The sequence below is a fragment of the Mauremys reevesii genome, unplaced genomic scaffold (assembly GCF_016161935.1).
Source record: "Mauremys reevesii isolate NIE-2019 unplaced genomic scaffold, ASM1616193v1 Contig21, whole genome shotgun sequence".
Classification (NCBI taxonomy): domain Eukaryota; kingdom Metazoa; phylum Chordata; order Testudines; family Geoemydidae; genus Mauremys; species Mauremys reevesii.
This window is the reverse complement of record NW_024100831.1, coordinates 280001-296756: the sequence shown is the minus strand read 5'-3', so window position 1 is coordinate 296756 and position 16756 is coordinate 280001. Positions and strand designations below refer to the sequence as shown.

The 16756-nt window shown below is 48.7% G+C and overlaps 1 protein-coding gene across 1 annotated transcript; it reads left to right on the top strand.

Moving 5' to 3' along the window:
• The first annotated feature begins 4 nt into the window (after positions 1-4).
• On the top strand, positions 5-16320 carry LOC120393506 (zinc finger protein 883-like). Its single transcript, XM_039518103.1, has 3 exons — positions 5-619; positions 13652-13765; positions 14072-16320. The coding sequence occupies exons 1-3, from the start codon at positions 367-369 to the stop codon at positions 15775-15777; spliced, it is 2073 nt and encodes a 690-aa protein (XP_039374037.1). The 5' UTR covers positions 5-366; the 3' UTR covers positions 15778-16320.
• The last annotated feature ends 436 nt before the right edge of the window (positions 16321-16756 follow it).

The following is a 16756-nucleotide window of genomic DNA, read 5'->3' as shown; positions in this document are numbered from 1 at the left end:
CGGGCAGCGCCGTGTCCAGCCCCGGGGCTGGGGGCCTGGCGCGGGGGAGGCTCCCCAGACCGGCCGCTTTGGAGAGGGGCCGGGGAAGCAGCTGCCGGGATGTTTCGGGTTAAAGACTCGTTCTCCTTTCTCAGCCTTTGGCGACACGTGTTACCAGTGAATCCCAAGCGGGGCTCAGCCCGGGACCCCATGTGGCAGGCTCAGCACTTGTGAGAATCCGGCCAGGTGCTGAGCGAACTGGCTACGGATTTAAGCGCCGAAATGTAGATGCTTTTTCCTACATCTTAACTCAGCCGGTTCCCCAGGAGAGCAGCGTCTGGAAGCGCTGGCTGCGGGGGAGGAGTCTGAGCTAACTGGAGGATTTCAATGGACATAAGCCCCTTGGGAAACCTCCAATTTCCCTTCTCACCTGTCAGGCTGCAGAACCACCTCCCGTTTCGCTGGAGATCGTCCCATCCTGCCAGGTGCTGGGGAAGGGACATGGCTGCCGCGGAGCCGGTGACCTTCGAGGAGGTGGCTGTGTGTTTCTCCAAGGAGGAATGGGCCCTGCTCGCCCCGGGTCAGAGAGCCCTGTACTGGGATGTCATGCAGGAGAATTACGAGACTGTGACCTGGCTGGGTAAGGATTCCTGTCCCCTCGGGTATGAGAAGCATCTGGGTCAGATTCCGTGCAGGGATCTGCACTGGCCCCCCAGAATTCAGGGGGATCAGGCCCTGTAATTTGCAGCTCCTGTGTGTAAGACACTGTCCCTGGGTCAGGGAATGTTCTGGACGTCAGTGGCCATAAGCCGATTATTGTGAGGAGAAATTGAAACGTATATGGGGGTGAGGGATGGGGACAGATTCAGGAAGACAAGTGGTAGGTGGAGGGGAATGGGAGTTAAGGGGAGGGGCAATAGGGGGCACAGAGAATCCGTGTCGGGGGGGAGGGGCACACAGAATCACTGGAGGGGAGAGATGTCATCTAGGAATAGGGGGCGGGGGGATGGGGAGAGGGGAAAATGGGGGCACGTAGAGCCTTTGCCATGGAGGAGAATGAGGCACCCTGCTATGGGAGAGGGAGGGAATGGGGCACACATCACACTCCCTGGAAGGGGGCAACGGGGGGCTGCAGTGAATCCCAGAAATAAAGGGGGATGGGAGGGTGTGGAGGAGGAATGGAGGGATGCCAGGAGCCCCCGGGGTGTGCAGCGAGCTTGGTCTGCACAAGCAGTGCAGTGCGTGACCAGAGCGGTGCAGGAGGAGTGTGGGGGCTGTTCTCTGCACAGACACAGGAGAGGAAGGCTGCTCTCCTGTTCCAGGGGCTGGCCGGGGACTCAGAAGATGGGGTAGATCCTTGGTTGTGCCACAGACTCCTTGTCAGTCACTTAGGCTGGTTTCAAAGGGACCGGAGGGAGGTGACTTGACCACCTCTCCCCTATGCTGCTTTGAAAGTCCCAGCTGTGGTCTCTCTGGGCCCGGTTCCCCGCTGTGAAATGGAGGTAAGACTCTGCCCTGTGTCTGGCTCGTCTATTGACAGCGAAAGCCGTTTGGGGCAGGGACTGTCTCTCACTGGGGGCCTGCTGTCAGAGGAAGGGTGACCCAGTGGCTGGGGCACTGACCTGACACTCTGGAGACCCAAGTTCAGTGCCCTGCTCTGCCCCGACATCTTGCCTGCCCTTATGCTAGTAACTTGGGGCTAGATTCAGAGAGGAACTTAGCTGTGGTGACGCTGAACATTGCCAGGACCCCCAGAGCCTGCATTATGTGCCTGCGCTCCCTGTCGTGAGGAGAGGTTGCACGTCTGGATGGGATTCACAGCTCCCGGCAGCCTAGGTGGCGCCTCCCCTGACCTAGCCAGCTAGCGATGCCCAACGGAGGGGCGTTTGCTCAGCCCTGCCCCTCTCTCTGAAAGAAGGGCCTCAATACAGTCTGCAGGGAGGCATCTTGCTCTGCCTTGGAGTCTCAGGTGCAAGCGTGGGCTGCGGGCGATCTCCAGCTCTAGCCCCCTCTGTGCCAGAGATCTCTGGTGTCTCCTAGTGCTCAGACCCTGTGCTAATGGTAGGGGACAGACAGATAAGTACCACTGACAGCACAAAGGGGCCTTATTCTGGTTGGGGATTCCAGCTCCTGCTGTAATTAATACTCTCTTTCCCTCCTGCAGCAGCGGCAGAGGGTTACAAGAATTCCTTGTGCCAAACTCCCTGACTCTGCTGGGGTTCCCCATCGTCGGTGCTCCACTGTTCTCCCTCCCTGCTTTAGCAGACACCCCAGGACTGTGGGGGGCTGTAGGGAGGGGCTCTGCAGTGCCAGACGGTCGACAGCAGCAGTGGGGAACTGATTGTCATGCCTGGCTAATGCTTTTCCTCCTTGTCCCGTGGCCTGTGTGGAGTTTGCATTCAGTCAGTGCTGCCATTGTTTGAGGTTCATGACTTTCCAGCAGTGACGCATGATGGGAATTGAACAGATTTACAGGGCTTTGTGTCTGCGTGTGAGACGCGCTGTGAGCAGAGAGGTTACTCCCGGTCTCTGGGGCTGTGGTGCACAGAGCAGCTCGAGTGGATATACAGGGCAGTTCTGGCATTTGACATCCGTGCCCAGTCCAGGGTGTAGCCAGCTGCGCTGTGGGAGCAGAGGAGGAAATGAGCTGGACAGACCGAGGGGAGGTTTTGTGCTGCTGTGTCTGAGGAATTATCTGTGTGGTTGTCACTGTCCCCAGCACCATGAGCCTGGTTCATCACCATGTCAGACAGTGTCTCTGTGCCCTGCTATGGGGAGCTTTGCGGAATCAGTGGCCCTGGTGGAAGCCATCTGAACATGAGCATCTGGTGTGATGCTGTAGCTAAGAGAGTTAATGTGATCCTGGGGAAGCTAAACAGAGGACTATGAAGTAGCAGTAATGAGGGGCACTTCATTAGTTCGTCATATGGCATTAATTAGACCATTAGTGGGAACTGCGTCCAGTCCTGGTGTTCACACTGCAGAAAGGATGTTGACAAATTAGCACGGGTTTAGAAAAGAGCTACAAGAATGATTAGAGGACTAGATAAACTACGAAACTATAAAGCAGGTTATAAGGCCTAATCGGATCATTGTGATCATTGAAGCATAGAATCTCAGGGTTGGAAGAGACCACAGGAGGTCATCTAGTCCAAGCCCCTGTTCAAAGCAGGACCAAACCCAACTAAATCATCCTAGCCAGGGCTTTGTTAAGCCGGGCCTTAAAAACTTCTGAGGATAGAGATTCCACCACCTCCCTAGGTAACCCATTCCAGTGCTTCACCACCCTCCTAGTGAAAAAGTTTTTCCTAATATCCAACCTAAACCTCCCCCACTGCAACTTGAGACCATTACTCCTTGTTCTGTCATCTGCTACCACTGAGAACAGTCTAGATCCATCCTCTTTGGAACCCCCTTTCAGGTAGTTGAAAGCAGCTATCAAATCCCCCCACATTCTTCTCTTCTGCAGACTAAACAATCCCAGTTCCCACAGCCTCTCTTCATAAGTCATGTGCTCCAGCCCCCATATCATTTTTGTTGCCCTGCGCTGGACTCTTTCCAATTTTTCCACATCTTTCTTGTAGTGTGGGGCCCAAAACTGGACACAGTACTCCAGATGAGGCCTCACAAATATCGAATAGAGGGGAATGGTCACGTCCCTCGATCTGCTGGAAATGCCCCTACTTATACAGCCCAAAATGCCATTAGCCTTCTTGGCAACAAGGGCACACTGTTGACTCATATCCGGCATCTTGTCCACTGTAATCCCCAGGTCCCTCTCTGCAGAACTGCTGCCCAGCCATTCGGTCCCTAGTCTGTAACAGTGCATGGGATTCTTCCTTCCTACGTGCAGGACTCTGCACTTGTCCTTGTTGAACCTCATCAGGTTTCTTTTGGCCCAGTCCTCTAATTTGTCTAGGTCCTTCTGTATCCTATCCCTACCCTCCAACATATCAACCACTCCTCCCAGTTTAGTGTCATCTGCAAACTTGCTGAGGGTGCAGTCCACACCATCCTCCAGATCGTTAATGAAGATATTGAACAAGACCGGCCCCAGCACCGACCCTTGGGGCACCCCACTTGATACCGGCTGTCAACTAGACATGGACCCATTGATCACTACCCGTCGAGCCCGACCATCTAGCCAGTTTTCTATCCACCTTACCGTCCATTCATCCAGCCCATACTTCTTTAACTTGCTGGCAAGAATACTGTGGGAGACCGTATCAAAAGCTTTGCTAAAGTCAAGGAATAACACATCCACTGCTTTCACCTCATCCACAGACCCAGTTCTCTCCTCATAGAAGGCAATTAGGTTAGTCAGGCATGACTTGCCCTTGGTGAATCCGTGCTGACTGTTCCTGATCACTTTCCTCTCCTCTAAATGCTTCAGAATGGATTCCTTGAGGACCTGCTCCATGATTTTTCCAGGGACTGAGGTGAGGCTGACTGGCCTGTAGTTCCCTGGATCCTCCTTCTTCCCTTTTTTAAAGATGGGCACTACATGGGGGGAGGGATCACTCAGTGGTTTGAGCATTGGCCTGCCAAGCCCAGGGTTGCGAGTTCAAACCTTGAGGGAGCTATTTAGGGATCTGCAGCAAAAATCTGTCTGGGGATTGGCCCTGCTTTGAGCAGGGTGTTGGACTAGGTGACCTCCTGAGGCCCCTTCCAACCCTGATATTCTATGATTAGCCTTTTTCCAGTCAGCCAGGACCTCCCCTGTTCACCATGACTTTTCAAAGATAATGGCCAATGGCTCTGCAATCACATCCGCCAACTCCTTTAGCACCCTCAGATGCAGCACATCCAGCCCCATGGACTTGTGCTCGTCCAGCTTTTCTAAATAGCCCCGAACTACTTCTTTCTCCACAGAGGGCTGGTCACCTCCTCCCCATGCTGTGCTGCCCAGTGCAGCTGTCTGGGAGCTGACCTTGTCTGTGAAGACAGATGCAAAAAAATCATTGAGTACATTAGCTTTTTCCGCATCCTCTGTCACTAGGTTGCCTCCCTCATTCAGTAAGGGGCCCACACTTTCCTTGACTTTCTTCTTGTTGCTAACATACCTGAAGAAACCCTTCTTGTTACTCTTAACATCTCTTGCTAGCTGCAACTCCAAGTGTGATGTGGCCTTCCTGATTTCACCCCTGCATGCCTGAGCAATGTTTTTATACTCCTCCCTGGTCATTTGTCCAATCTTCCACTTCTTGTAAGCTTCTTTTTTGTGTTTAAGATCAGCAAGGATTTCACTGTTAAGCCAAGTTGGTCGCCAGCCGTATTTACTATTCTTTCTACACATCTGGATGTTTTTTTCCTGCAACCTCAATAAGGATTCTTTAAAATACAGCCAGCTCTCCTGGACTCCTTTCCCCCTCATGTTATTCTCCCAGGGGATCCTGCCCATTAGCTCCCTGAGGGAGTCAAAGTCTGCTTTTCTGAAGTCCAGGGTCCGTATTCTGCTGCTTTCCTTTCTTCCTCGTATCAGCATCCTGAACGCGACTATCTCATGGTCACTGCCTCCCAGGTTCCCATCCACTTTTGCTTCATCTTGTCTGACCTCCTCTGTTACACAGGTTAATAGGAGTTCCCTGAATTAATTCCTGTTTAAACAGGGTGATTCTTTTGGAATAAAACTCCGTTCTTGATATAAAAATTTCCAGTGATGGAGAAACCACCAGAGCCCTGGGTAAGTTGTGTCCAATGGTCAGTTAGCCTCACTGTGAAAACTTTACAACTTATTTCAAATTCAAATATCTCTCGCTTCGACTTCCAGCCATTGGCCCTTGTCCTTGTGTCTGCTGGATTGAAAAGCCATCTATTGTTTTATTTCTGTTCCCTGTGTAGGGACTTTTAGATTGTTATCACGTCACCCCTTAATCTTTTCTTTGATAGGCAGGATGGGTTGAGCTCCTTTATAGGACCTGTTTTCCGATCCTTTTATGATTCTTGTGGCTCTTCTCTGAGGGCTCTAATTTTTCAGCATCCTTCTTTAATTGTGAGCACAACTGTCACATACAGAGGTAATATCACCTCTCTAGACCTCCCCCAGATATGCCTCCAAGGATGTCTGTAGCCACTTTGCTCACAGCAATGCACTGCTTCCCAGGATAGAGTTCCCATCCTACCCGTATGGCCTACATTCCTCGTTCTCGTGGTAAAACTTCACATTGAGCAATACCAAAAGCGTTGCCCCCAGAATAGGAAGTGATGCAGATTGCTAAAATGATTAGGGGTTTGGAGAGGGTCCCATATGAGGAGAGATTAAAGAGGCTAGGACTCTTCAGCTTGGAAAAGAGGAGAGTAAGGGGGGATATGATAGAGGTATATAAAATCATGAGTGATGTTGAGAAAGTGGATAAGGAAAAGTTATTTACTTATTCCCATAATACAAGAACTAGGGGTCACCAAATGAAATTAATAGGCAGCACGTTTAAAACAAATAAAAGGAAGTTCTTCACGCAGTGCACAGTCAACTTGTGGAACTCCTTACCTGAGGAGGTTGTGAAGGCTAGGACTATAACAATGTTTAAAAGGGGACTGGATAAATTCATGGTGGCTAAGTCCATAAATGGCTATTAGCCAGGATGGGTATGGAATGGTGTCCCTAGCCTCTGTTCGTCAGAGGATGGAGATGGATGGCAGGAGAGAGATCACTTGATCATTGCCTGTTAGGTTCACTCCCTCTGGGGCACCTGGCATTGGCCACTGTCAGTAGACAGATACTGGGCTAGATGGACCTTTGGTCTGACCCGGTACGGCCGCTCTTATGTTCTCTGTGTCAGCGACCTGCCTTTTTCGTTATTTACCACTCCCCCAATCTGTGTGTCATTGGAATGGGGTTCCCACGAGGGCGCCTCCTTGTGTCTAGGTCAGGGAATGCAGCTTTCCTGGTATCATCTGCCTCCTTGCCGCTTATTGCTTGCTTCACTCTCAATTAATCTTGGGCCTCCCTCTCTCAGGTGATGCCAGGTCACCTATTTGGCCTCTCGCAGCCTGGTTATCTCTAGGGCTGGGTTGAGGTGCGCACCATGGGACAGTCATTTGTAAATGTTATCACAAATTACTTTGTTTTCTTCCAGGTCACTGATAAAACTGTTAAGTGGAGTAGGGCCAACAACTGATCCTTATGGGGGACTCACCTGAACCCTCCCACCCTTGTTTGCAATTACATTTTTAGACCTTTTCATATGTGCCACATTCATTTTGTATCATTCTAGTTTTGTTAATCAAAATGGCATGAGCTACCAAGTCAAATGTCTGAGGACCAGATTTTAACTATATTGAACTGTCTAACTCCAGTTGGGAGCACAGTAAATGAACACTAACTGTATTACATTAACATACTCTATTTATCAATCAATCATGTAATCTCATCAAAAAAAGGATACCAGGTTAATTTAATATTTATTGAACCCTTCTCCTTTTTTCTGCATTATCATTCTACCCTTTCCATCTAGTAATAAAACAATACTAGACCATTGTTATCATTCCAATTCCTCCTAATATACTTGTAAAAGTTCCTTCTTATGCTCTTTTACTCTGCAGATTAGAGCGTTTTCTTTGTGTCACTTTGCTTCCCTTATCAATTTTCTACAATTCCCAATTTCTAATTTATATCTGTTGCTCTCAATTTCCCCTTTTATCATTTGTTATATATTTAAAAACAATATATGCTTCTTTTATTTATATATATATGTGTGTGTGTGTGTGTGTGTGTGTCTGTATATATATGCCTCTGTTTCCCATTTAGCTGGTGATTTTTAGTTAATTGGCTTTACTGTACAATATGTCCTTCCTTCTTCTTTGCAGAATTGTGGCTTTTTTGGAAATCTATTGAAATGTTATTGCAGTTCTATACAAGCATTTGCATTTGTTCGTTGTAAGTTCATTCTCCCAGCAGATTTGCCACATAGTTGTTTGTAGCTTTGTGAAACTAATCTTTCTAAAGTGTGTGTATGTTTGTGTGTGTATAGATATAGATATATTCTTGGTTTAGAGTTGGTTCCATTTCCACGTACCAAATGCAATCTGAGCAATGCGGAGTGAGCTGCATTGCCATGTTGGAGCATTACCTTTGGATTAAATTCTCCTTTGTAACTGAAAGATGTTCATAAATTGCACTGCAAATAAAATAAATAAAGAATGGAATTCTGCAGTATCACCAAGGGAGGAGTGAACTCTTTCATATGCTTTAACATCTCTCTTTTTCAAAATGTCTGTGTAGTGTGATTTAGGCTATTTGCACATAATAATGCCACTACAGAGGTGTTCAATGAAACTTTGATCGATTACAGCATTTTGTTTCTTTTCCTGTATGTGGTGGGTAAAATCCTTACACTGTAGTAATTTTTACAATGTTGAAGAAATTGGGCGGGTTTAGTCTGTAAGAGAGAAGGCTGTAGGGGCACATGATAACAGACCTCAAGTATGTAACAGGCCTTTAAAAAGAGAAGGGTGATGAATTGTATCACACGTTCACCAAAGGACAGGACAAAAAGGGATGAAGCAATGGAAATTTTCAGTGAGATATGAGAAAAAACTTTCTAATGCTAACAGATATATTGTCACTGGAGAAGATGATGTAGGGGGGTTGTGGAATCACTGGAGGTTTTAAAGAGGAATTGAGAAAGACCTGTCATTAATGGTGAAGTTTGCTTAATCCTCATTAAGCATGGAGGGAGTGTGGGGGAGTTGGACTAGATGACCTCCCGAGGTCACTGCCAGCTTTACATTTCTGTGATTCTGTTTCCAGTTCCCCTGTCTCTATGGAGATGAAGTCTGCCGTAGAGTTCCCCTGTGTCGGATGTAACACCTTTGGAGTTGGACATTTTCCTCTTTTTAAAGAAATTCTGAGGGCACTTTATAGTGAGATACTTAATGAGCTCAATCTATTTTTCTCAACAAGAGAAGGTTGAGTTCTGATCAGTCTTATTCAGAAAGGATCTGGAAAAAGGGGTAAACAGCGAGGTGGCAAAATTTGCAGATGATAGAAAATTACTAAAGATAGTTAAGACCCAGGCAGACGGCGAAGAGCTACAAAAGGATCTCTCAAAGCTGGGTGACTGGGCAACAAAATGGCAGATGAAATGTAATGCTGATAAATGCAAAGCAGTGCACATTGGAAAACATAATCCCAACTATACATACAAAATGATGGGATCTAAATTAGCTGTTACCACTCAAGAAAGAGATCTTGGCGTTACTGTGGATAGTTCTCTGAAAACATTCACTCAATGTGCAGCAGCAGTCAAAAAAGCAAACAGAATGTTGGGAATAATTAAGAAAGGGATAGATAATAGGACAGAAAATATCATCTTGCCTCTATATAAATCCATGGTACACCCACATCTTGAACACTGTGTGCAGATGTGGTCGCCATCTCAAAAAAGATATATTGGAATTGGAAAAGATTCAGAAAAGGGCAACAAAGATGATTAGGGGTATGGAACAGCTTCCATACGAGGAGAGATTAATAAGACTGGGGCTTTTCAGCTTGGAAAAGAGATGGCTAAGGGGAGACATGATTGAGGTCTATAAAATCATGACTGGTGTAGAGAAAGTAGATAAGGAAGTGTTGTTTACTAGTTATCATAACACAAGAACTAGGGGTCACCAAATGAAATTAATAGGTAACAGGTTTAAAACAAATAAAAGGCAGTGTTTCTTCACACAACGCATAGTCAACTTATGGAACTCCTTGCCAGAGGATGTTGTGAAGGCCAAGACTATAACAGGGTTAAAAAAAGAGCTAAATAAGTTCATGGAGGACAGGTCCACCAATGGCTATTAGCCTGGATGGACAAGGATGGTGTCCCTAACCTCTGTTTGCCAGAAGCTGGGAATGAGTGACAGGGGATGGATCACTTGGTGATTCCCTGCTCTGCTGATTCCCTCTGGGTACCTGGCATTGGCCACTGTCGGTAGACAGGATACTGGGCTAGATGGACCTTTGCTGTGACCCAGTACGGCCGTTCTTATGACTTGAGCCTTGTACACAAAGTTTAACATGGGAAATAGGACAGGGGTCTTCAGTCTAGCAAATAAAAGGAAAAGAAGCGGCTATAGTGGGAAGCCGAAGCTTGATCAGTTCAGGCTAGAGATGAAGTGTAAATACAGAGCAGTGATGTGAATTAACCACTGAAACATCTTACCCAGGGACCACCTGGATTTTCCGTCGCTTGAGAAATGTACTTCAGAGCTGGAGATCTCTTTGTAACAAGGTGGTCTAGCTGGGCGGGCGAACAGGTTTCAGGGGTCCCCCGAACAGGGCCAGTGTTAGACTTGCTGGGGCCCAGGACAGAAAGCTGAATCCCGAGGCCCTGAGCCCTGCCACCTGGGACTGAAGCAAAGCCTGAGCACGCTGAGTGTGTGGGGCCCTGGGCAATAGCCCTGCTTGCTGCCCCCTAACGCCGGCTCTGGCTTTATATGCAAAAAAAAAAAAAAAAAAGTTGTGGCACAGCTGAGCTGAGGAGTTTTTATAACATGTTTGGGGGGCTCAGAGAGAGGCTGAGAGCCCCTGCTCCAGCTTAACGAGATGATATGGATTTGCATTTATGGACACACGTCAGATATTAGGAATGGCAATATACAAAAACCTTGTACGACTGGGATAATCATATTCAGTAAATCACAACCTTTCCAATGATACCTTGCAAGAGCCATCTTGCATAAACTATATTTCAGTTAAAAAGCGACAGAGAGTCCTATGGCACCTTATAGACTAATAGTCGTATTGGAGCATGAGCTTTCGTGGGTGAATCCCCTCTGCGTCAGACACATTTCAGTTATGTCACAGTCATAGCATAAGCATGTTTTCATAAAGCACATGAAATGCCACATCACACACACCACACAGGGAAGTTCGTTGCTCTCCTCGCTGCACTGCGGTGGGGTCTAGTGATTATCTTTCCCGGCCCAGGGTGATGGTTCCTCTCTTGATTTCCTCACGGCTTGAATTAGGCACCAGCGAGAGGCGGCAGTAAAGGACCAAAGCCCCAGTGAGCCCGTTGCTGCCCAGACACGTAGTGAGGGACAGTCCCCACTCCAGAGAGATCCCCTCCCATCTGGCTGGCGCTGTGGAGGGACAGGAGTGTGCGTTGGGGTGGGGGAGTGGCAGTGATGGGGACGTAGTTGTACCCTCCATAGCTAGAGCGGGTAGCAACACAGCACAGATCCCCAGGGGAGTACGTTGGGGCCATTCCCTAGGCAGAGTGGAGGAACCCTTACTCCACACCAGTGCATCAAGGGCTTTGTACGATTTATAGCCCAGTCCCCAGAGGGTGGGGTTGGGGAGAGGAAGGAAGTGAAATCAGTGAGGCTAAATCACACTTGGAGTTGCAGCTAGCCGGAGATGTTAAGAGTAACAAGAAGGGTTTCTTCAGGTATGTTAGCAACAAGAAGAAAGTCAAGGAAAGTGTGGGCCCCTTACTGAATGAGGAAGGCAACCTAGTGACAGAGGATATGGAAAAAGCTAATGTATTCACTGATTTTTTTGCCTCTGTCTTCACGAACAAGGTCACCTCCCAGACAGCTGCACTGGGCAGCCTGGCATGGGGAGGAGGTGACCAGCCCTCTGTGGAGAAAGAAGTGGTTCGGGACTATTTAGAAAAGCTGGACGAGCACAAGTCCATGGTGCCGGATGCGCTGCATCTGAGGGTGCTAAAGGAGTTGGCGGATGTGATTGCAGAGCCATTGGCCATTATCTCTGAAAACTCATGGCGATCGGGGAAGGCCCCGGATGACTGTGAAAAGGCTAATGTAGTGCCCATCTTTAAAAAAGGGAAGGAGGAGGATCTGGGGAACTACAGGCCAGTCAGCCTCACCTCAGTCCCTGGAAAAATCATGGAGCAGGTCCTCAAGGAATCAATTCTGAAGCACTTAGAGGAGAGGAAAGTGATCAGGAACAGTCAGCATGGATTCACCAAGGGCAAGTCATGCCTGACTAACCTGATTGCCTTCTATGAAGAGATAACTGGGTCTGTGGATGAGGGGAAAGCAGTGGATGTGTTATTCCTTGACTTTAGCAAAGCTTTTGAGAATACGGTCTCCCACAGTATTCTTGCCAGCAAGTTAAAGAAGTATGGGCTGGATGATTGAACTATAAGGTGGATAGAAAACTGGCTAGATGGTCGGGCTCAACAGGTAATTATCAATGGCTCCATGTCTAGTTGGCAGCCGGTATCAAGTGGGGTGCCCCAAGGGTCGGTCCTAGGGCCGGTTTTGTTCAATATCTTCATTACTGATCTGGAGGATGGTGTGGACTGCACTTTCCGCAAGTTTGCAGATGACACTAAACTGGGAGGAGTGGTTGATACGCTGGAGGGTAGGGATAGGATACAGAGGGACCTAGATAAATTAGAGGATTGGGCCAAAAGAAACCTGATGAGGTTCAACAAGGACAAGTGCAGAGTCCTGCACTTAGGACGGAAGAATCCCATGCACTGTTACAGACTAGGGACCGAATGGCTAGGAAGCAGTTCTGCAGAAAAGGACCTGGGGATTACAGTGGATGAGAAGCTGGATATGAGTCAACAGTGTGCCCTTGTTGCCGAGAAAGCTAACGGCATTTTGGGCTGTATAAGTAGGGGCATTGCCAGCAGATCGAGGGACGTGATCATTCCCCTCTATTCGACATTGGTGAGGCCTCATCTGGAGTACTGTGTTCAGTTTTGAGCCCCACACTACAAGAAGGATGTGGATAAATTGGAGAGAGTCCAGCGGAGGGCAACAAAAATGATATGGGGGCTGGAGCACATGACTTATGAGGAGAGGCTGAGGGAACTGGGATTGTTTAGCCTGCAGAAGAGGAGAATGAGGGGGGATTTGATAGCTGCTTTCAACTACCTGAAAGGGGGTTCCAAAGAGGATGGATTTAGACTGTTCTCAGTGATGGCAGATGACAGAACAAGGAGGAATGGTCTCCAGTTGTCATGGGGGAGGTTTAGGTTGGATATTAGGAAAAACTTTTTCACTCAAAGTGGTGAAGCACTGGAATGGGTTCCCTAGGGAGGTGGTGGAATTTCCTTCCTTAGAGGTTTTTACGGTCAGGCTTGACAAAGCCCTGGCTGGGATGATTTAGTTGGGGTTGGTCCTGCTTTGAGCAGGGGGTTGGACTAGATACCTCCTGAGGTCCCATCCCTCTTCCTGGTCCGGCAACATCCGTTGTCTGGCATAGGTGGAGCATGCTGGCAGTTCCCGCCCAGGAGCTCCGATGTGGCCCCAGGTCTGTGCTGCCGGCCCTTCTGCAGCCACCCGGGGTCCCGGCCGCCAGCCCCAGGTCCCCCTCGACCCCCTCTGCAGCCGCCCATGGCAGCCGCCAGCCCCTCTGCAGCTGCCAGGTTCCTGGCTGCCGGGCTCAGCTCTTGGTCCCAACCCAGGGCTCCGCTGCTGCCCCCAGCTGTGGTCCCAGTCTTACCCCGTCCATGCCCCTCACTGCCCCAGGCTGGGACCACAGCTGGGGGCAGCGGCGGAGCCCTGGGTCAGAGCCAGGAGCAAAGCCTGGTGGCCAGGAACCTGGTGGCTGCAGAGGGGCCGGCCGACATTGACCTCCCCTGATCCGGCAAGTTCCCTGGTTCGTCACTGGTCAGGTCCTGAGGGTGCCGGACCAGGGAAGTGCGACCAGTAACAATGACATGGAATGAACCTGATCAACATTTGTTTCCTTGCACCTTACCAGGATTTCCAGTTTCCAAACCAGACCTCATCTCCTGGCTGGAAGGAGGGGAGGAGCCGTGGGTCCCTGATCTCCAGGGCTGTGAGGAAAGGGAGATCCCAAGTGATGCCCACACAGGTGAGGAATCACACGACTCAGAAGCCAATTATTGTATCCTTTTAGCAGACGTTACTCATGCATTCTCATTACGCCTGTCTGACCCTTCAGCTCCTGCTGTCATCTGTACTCAGGGGGTGTGGAGGAAGGATGGGCCCCTTTCGCTCTCCTCTGGAGCAGGGTATGGGTGGAGTAGGATTCAGCTCTGAATAGTTCAATATCCCCAGCAGTTATTTGGGTTTCTTCTCCTCTTTCCTGTTCCCTTTTGAGGTTCCCTGTCCCCCGGCACAGGGACTGACTCCTGTCTGGATTCTCTCTCTGTCCCAGCAGGTGATGGGACGGTGAGTGAGAACGAGGAGGAGAAGCCTCAGCAGGAAGATCTTGAGCGAGTGGAACCACAGGGGACGGTATCGGGAAGAGGTGAAGGGGACGTTTCCCAGAGTCCCAAGCAGGGAGAAACCCGTGAGAGTCAGAGCAGTGCGGAGAGGCAGCAGGGAAACCACTTGGAGGAGACACTGGTTAAATCCACTCACCGCAGAAGAGGAGTGAAGAAAGTCAAAGAAACTGTTCAACAGAGAATCCACACTGGAGAGAGACCCTATGTGTGCGATGACTGTGGGAAAAGCGTCCGGTACAGATCAGAGCTTATTAGACATCAGAGAATCCACACGTGCGAAAGACCTTACAAGTGTCCAGACTGTGGGAAAAGCTACAGACATAGGTCAACCCTTAGTGGGCATCGTACGCTGCACACAGGAGAGAAGCCCTATAAGTGCCCTGACTGCGGGAAAAGCTTTGGTCAGCGCTCACTCCTTATTCAACATCAGAGACTCCACAGAGGGGAGAAACCCTACAAATGCAATGCGTGCGGGAAAAGCTTCAGTCGGAACTCAAACCTCCTATCACATCACAGAACTCACACAGGAGAGAAACCCTTTAACTGCCCTGGCTGTGGGAAAAGCTTCAGATACTGGTCAACCCTTTTCAAGCATCAGAGAATCCACACAGGAGAGAAGCCCTATAACTGCCCTGACTGTGGGAAAAGCTTTGCTCAGCGCTCAGCCCTTAATAAACATCAGCGACTCCACAAAGGGGAGAAACCCTACAAATGCAGTGAGTGCGGGAAAAACATCAGTCAGAAACACCTCCGATCACATCAGAGAATCCACACAGGAGAGAAGCCCTATAAGTGCGCTGAGTGTGGGAAAAGCTTCAGGAACAGTTCAATCCTTATTCTCCATCACAGAATCCACACGGGAGAGAGACCCTATGAATGTAGCGAGTGCAGGAAAAGCTTCCGTCAGAAGAACGCCCTTCTATCACATCAGAGAACCCACACAGGAGAGAGACCCTATGAATGTCTTGAGTGCGAAAAAAGCTTTAGGAACAAGGCACACCTTATTAGACATCAGAGAACCCACACAACAGAGCGACCCTATGAATGCCTGGAGTGTGGGAAAAGCTTCCGTGAGAATTCACAATTTCTATTACATCAGAGAATCCACACAGGAGAGAGACCCTATATCTGCCCTGACTGTGGGAAAAGCTTCAGGCAGAACTCACACCTCCTATTACATCAGAGAATCCACACAGGAGAGAAACCCTATAACAGCTCTGACTGTGGGAAAAGCTTTGGTCAGCGCTCACCTGTTTTTGAACATCAGGGACTCTACATGGGAGAGAAACCCTACAAATGCAGTGAGTGTGGGAAAAGCTTCACTCGGAAGTATTCCCTTCTCTTACATCAGAGAACCCACACTGGAGAGAAACCCTACAAATGCAATGAGTGTGGGAAAAGCTTCTGTCGGAACACATACCTCCTATCACATCAGAGAATCCACACAAGGGAGAAACCCTATAACTGCTCTGACTGTGGGAAAAAATTCAATCAGAGCTCAGCTCTTATTGAACATCAGAGACTCCACATGGGAGAGAAACCCTACAAATGCAGTGAGTGTGGGAAAAGCTTCACGCGGAAGTATTCCCTTCTCTTACATCAGAGAACCCACATGGGAGAGAGACCCTATAACTGACCTGTCTGCGGGAAAAGTTTCTATGAGAGAACAGCCCTTATTCAGCATCAGAGAATCCACATGGGAGAGAAACGCTATGAATGCAGTGAGTGTGGGAAAAGCTTCACGCGGAAGTATACCCTTCTCTTACATCAGAGAATCCACACGGGAGAGAAACCCTAGAAATGCAATGAATGTGGGAAAAGCTTCCATCAGAACGCACACCTCATATCACATTAGAGAATCCACACAGGGGAGAAACCCTATAATTGCCCCATCTGTGGGAAAAGCTTCAGCCAGAGCTCACACCTATTACATCAGAGAATCCACACAGGAGAGAGCCCTTTAACTGCCGTGACTGCGGAGAACCTTCAGTCACAGGTCAGCCTTTGTTTCTCTCTGGAGAATCCACACAGGGAAGAAACCCTTTTAATGTCCAGAACAGGGGTAAGCAACCTATGGCACCAGTGCCAAAGGCAGCACGTGAGCTGATTTTCAGTGGCACTCACACTACCCAGGTCCTGCCCCCAAGTCCGGGGGACTCTGCATTTTAATTTAATTTTAAATGAAGCTTCTTAAACATTTTAAAAACCTTATCTACTTTACATACAACAATAGCTTAGTTATATATTATAGACTTACAGAAAGAGACCTTCTAAAAGCGTTAAAATGTATTACTGGCACATGAAACCTTAAATTAGAGTGAATAAATGAAGGCTCGGCACATCACTTCTGAAAGGTTGCCAACCCCTGGTCCAGAATGTGGGGAAAGCTTCACTGTGAGCTCAGCCCTTCCTACACATCAGAGAATTCACAGTGGAGAAAGACCCAATGAATGTATGGATTGTGTGAAAAGCTTCAGTCAGATCTCACACATTCAACCACATCACAGAACACACATGAGAGACAGACCCTACAAGTACCCTGGTTTTGGGAAATGCCTTATGTCACAGCTCAAACCTCAGAACACATAAGACAATCCACAAGCAACACAAACCCA

What these genes read in the sequence shown, in the direction of transcription:
- LOC120393506 (XM_039518103.1), top strand. Translation starts at nt 367, where the DNA reads ATGGACATAAGCCCCTTGGGAAACCTCCAATTTCCCTTCTCACCTGTC. An exon ending in CGAGACTGTGACCTGGCTGG is followed by an intron (nt 620 to 13,651) that starts GTAAGGATTCCT and finishes GCACCTTACCAG; the next exon opens with GATTTCCAGTTTCCAAACCA. An exon ending in CCCAAGTGATGCCCACACAG is followed by an intron (nt 13,766 to 14,071) that starts GTGAGGAATCAC and finishes TCTCTGTCCCAG; the next exon opens with CAGGTGATGGGACGGTGAGT.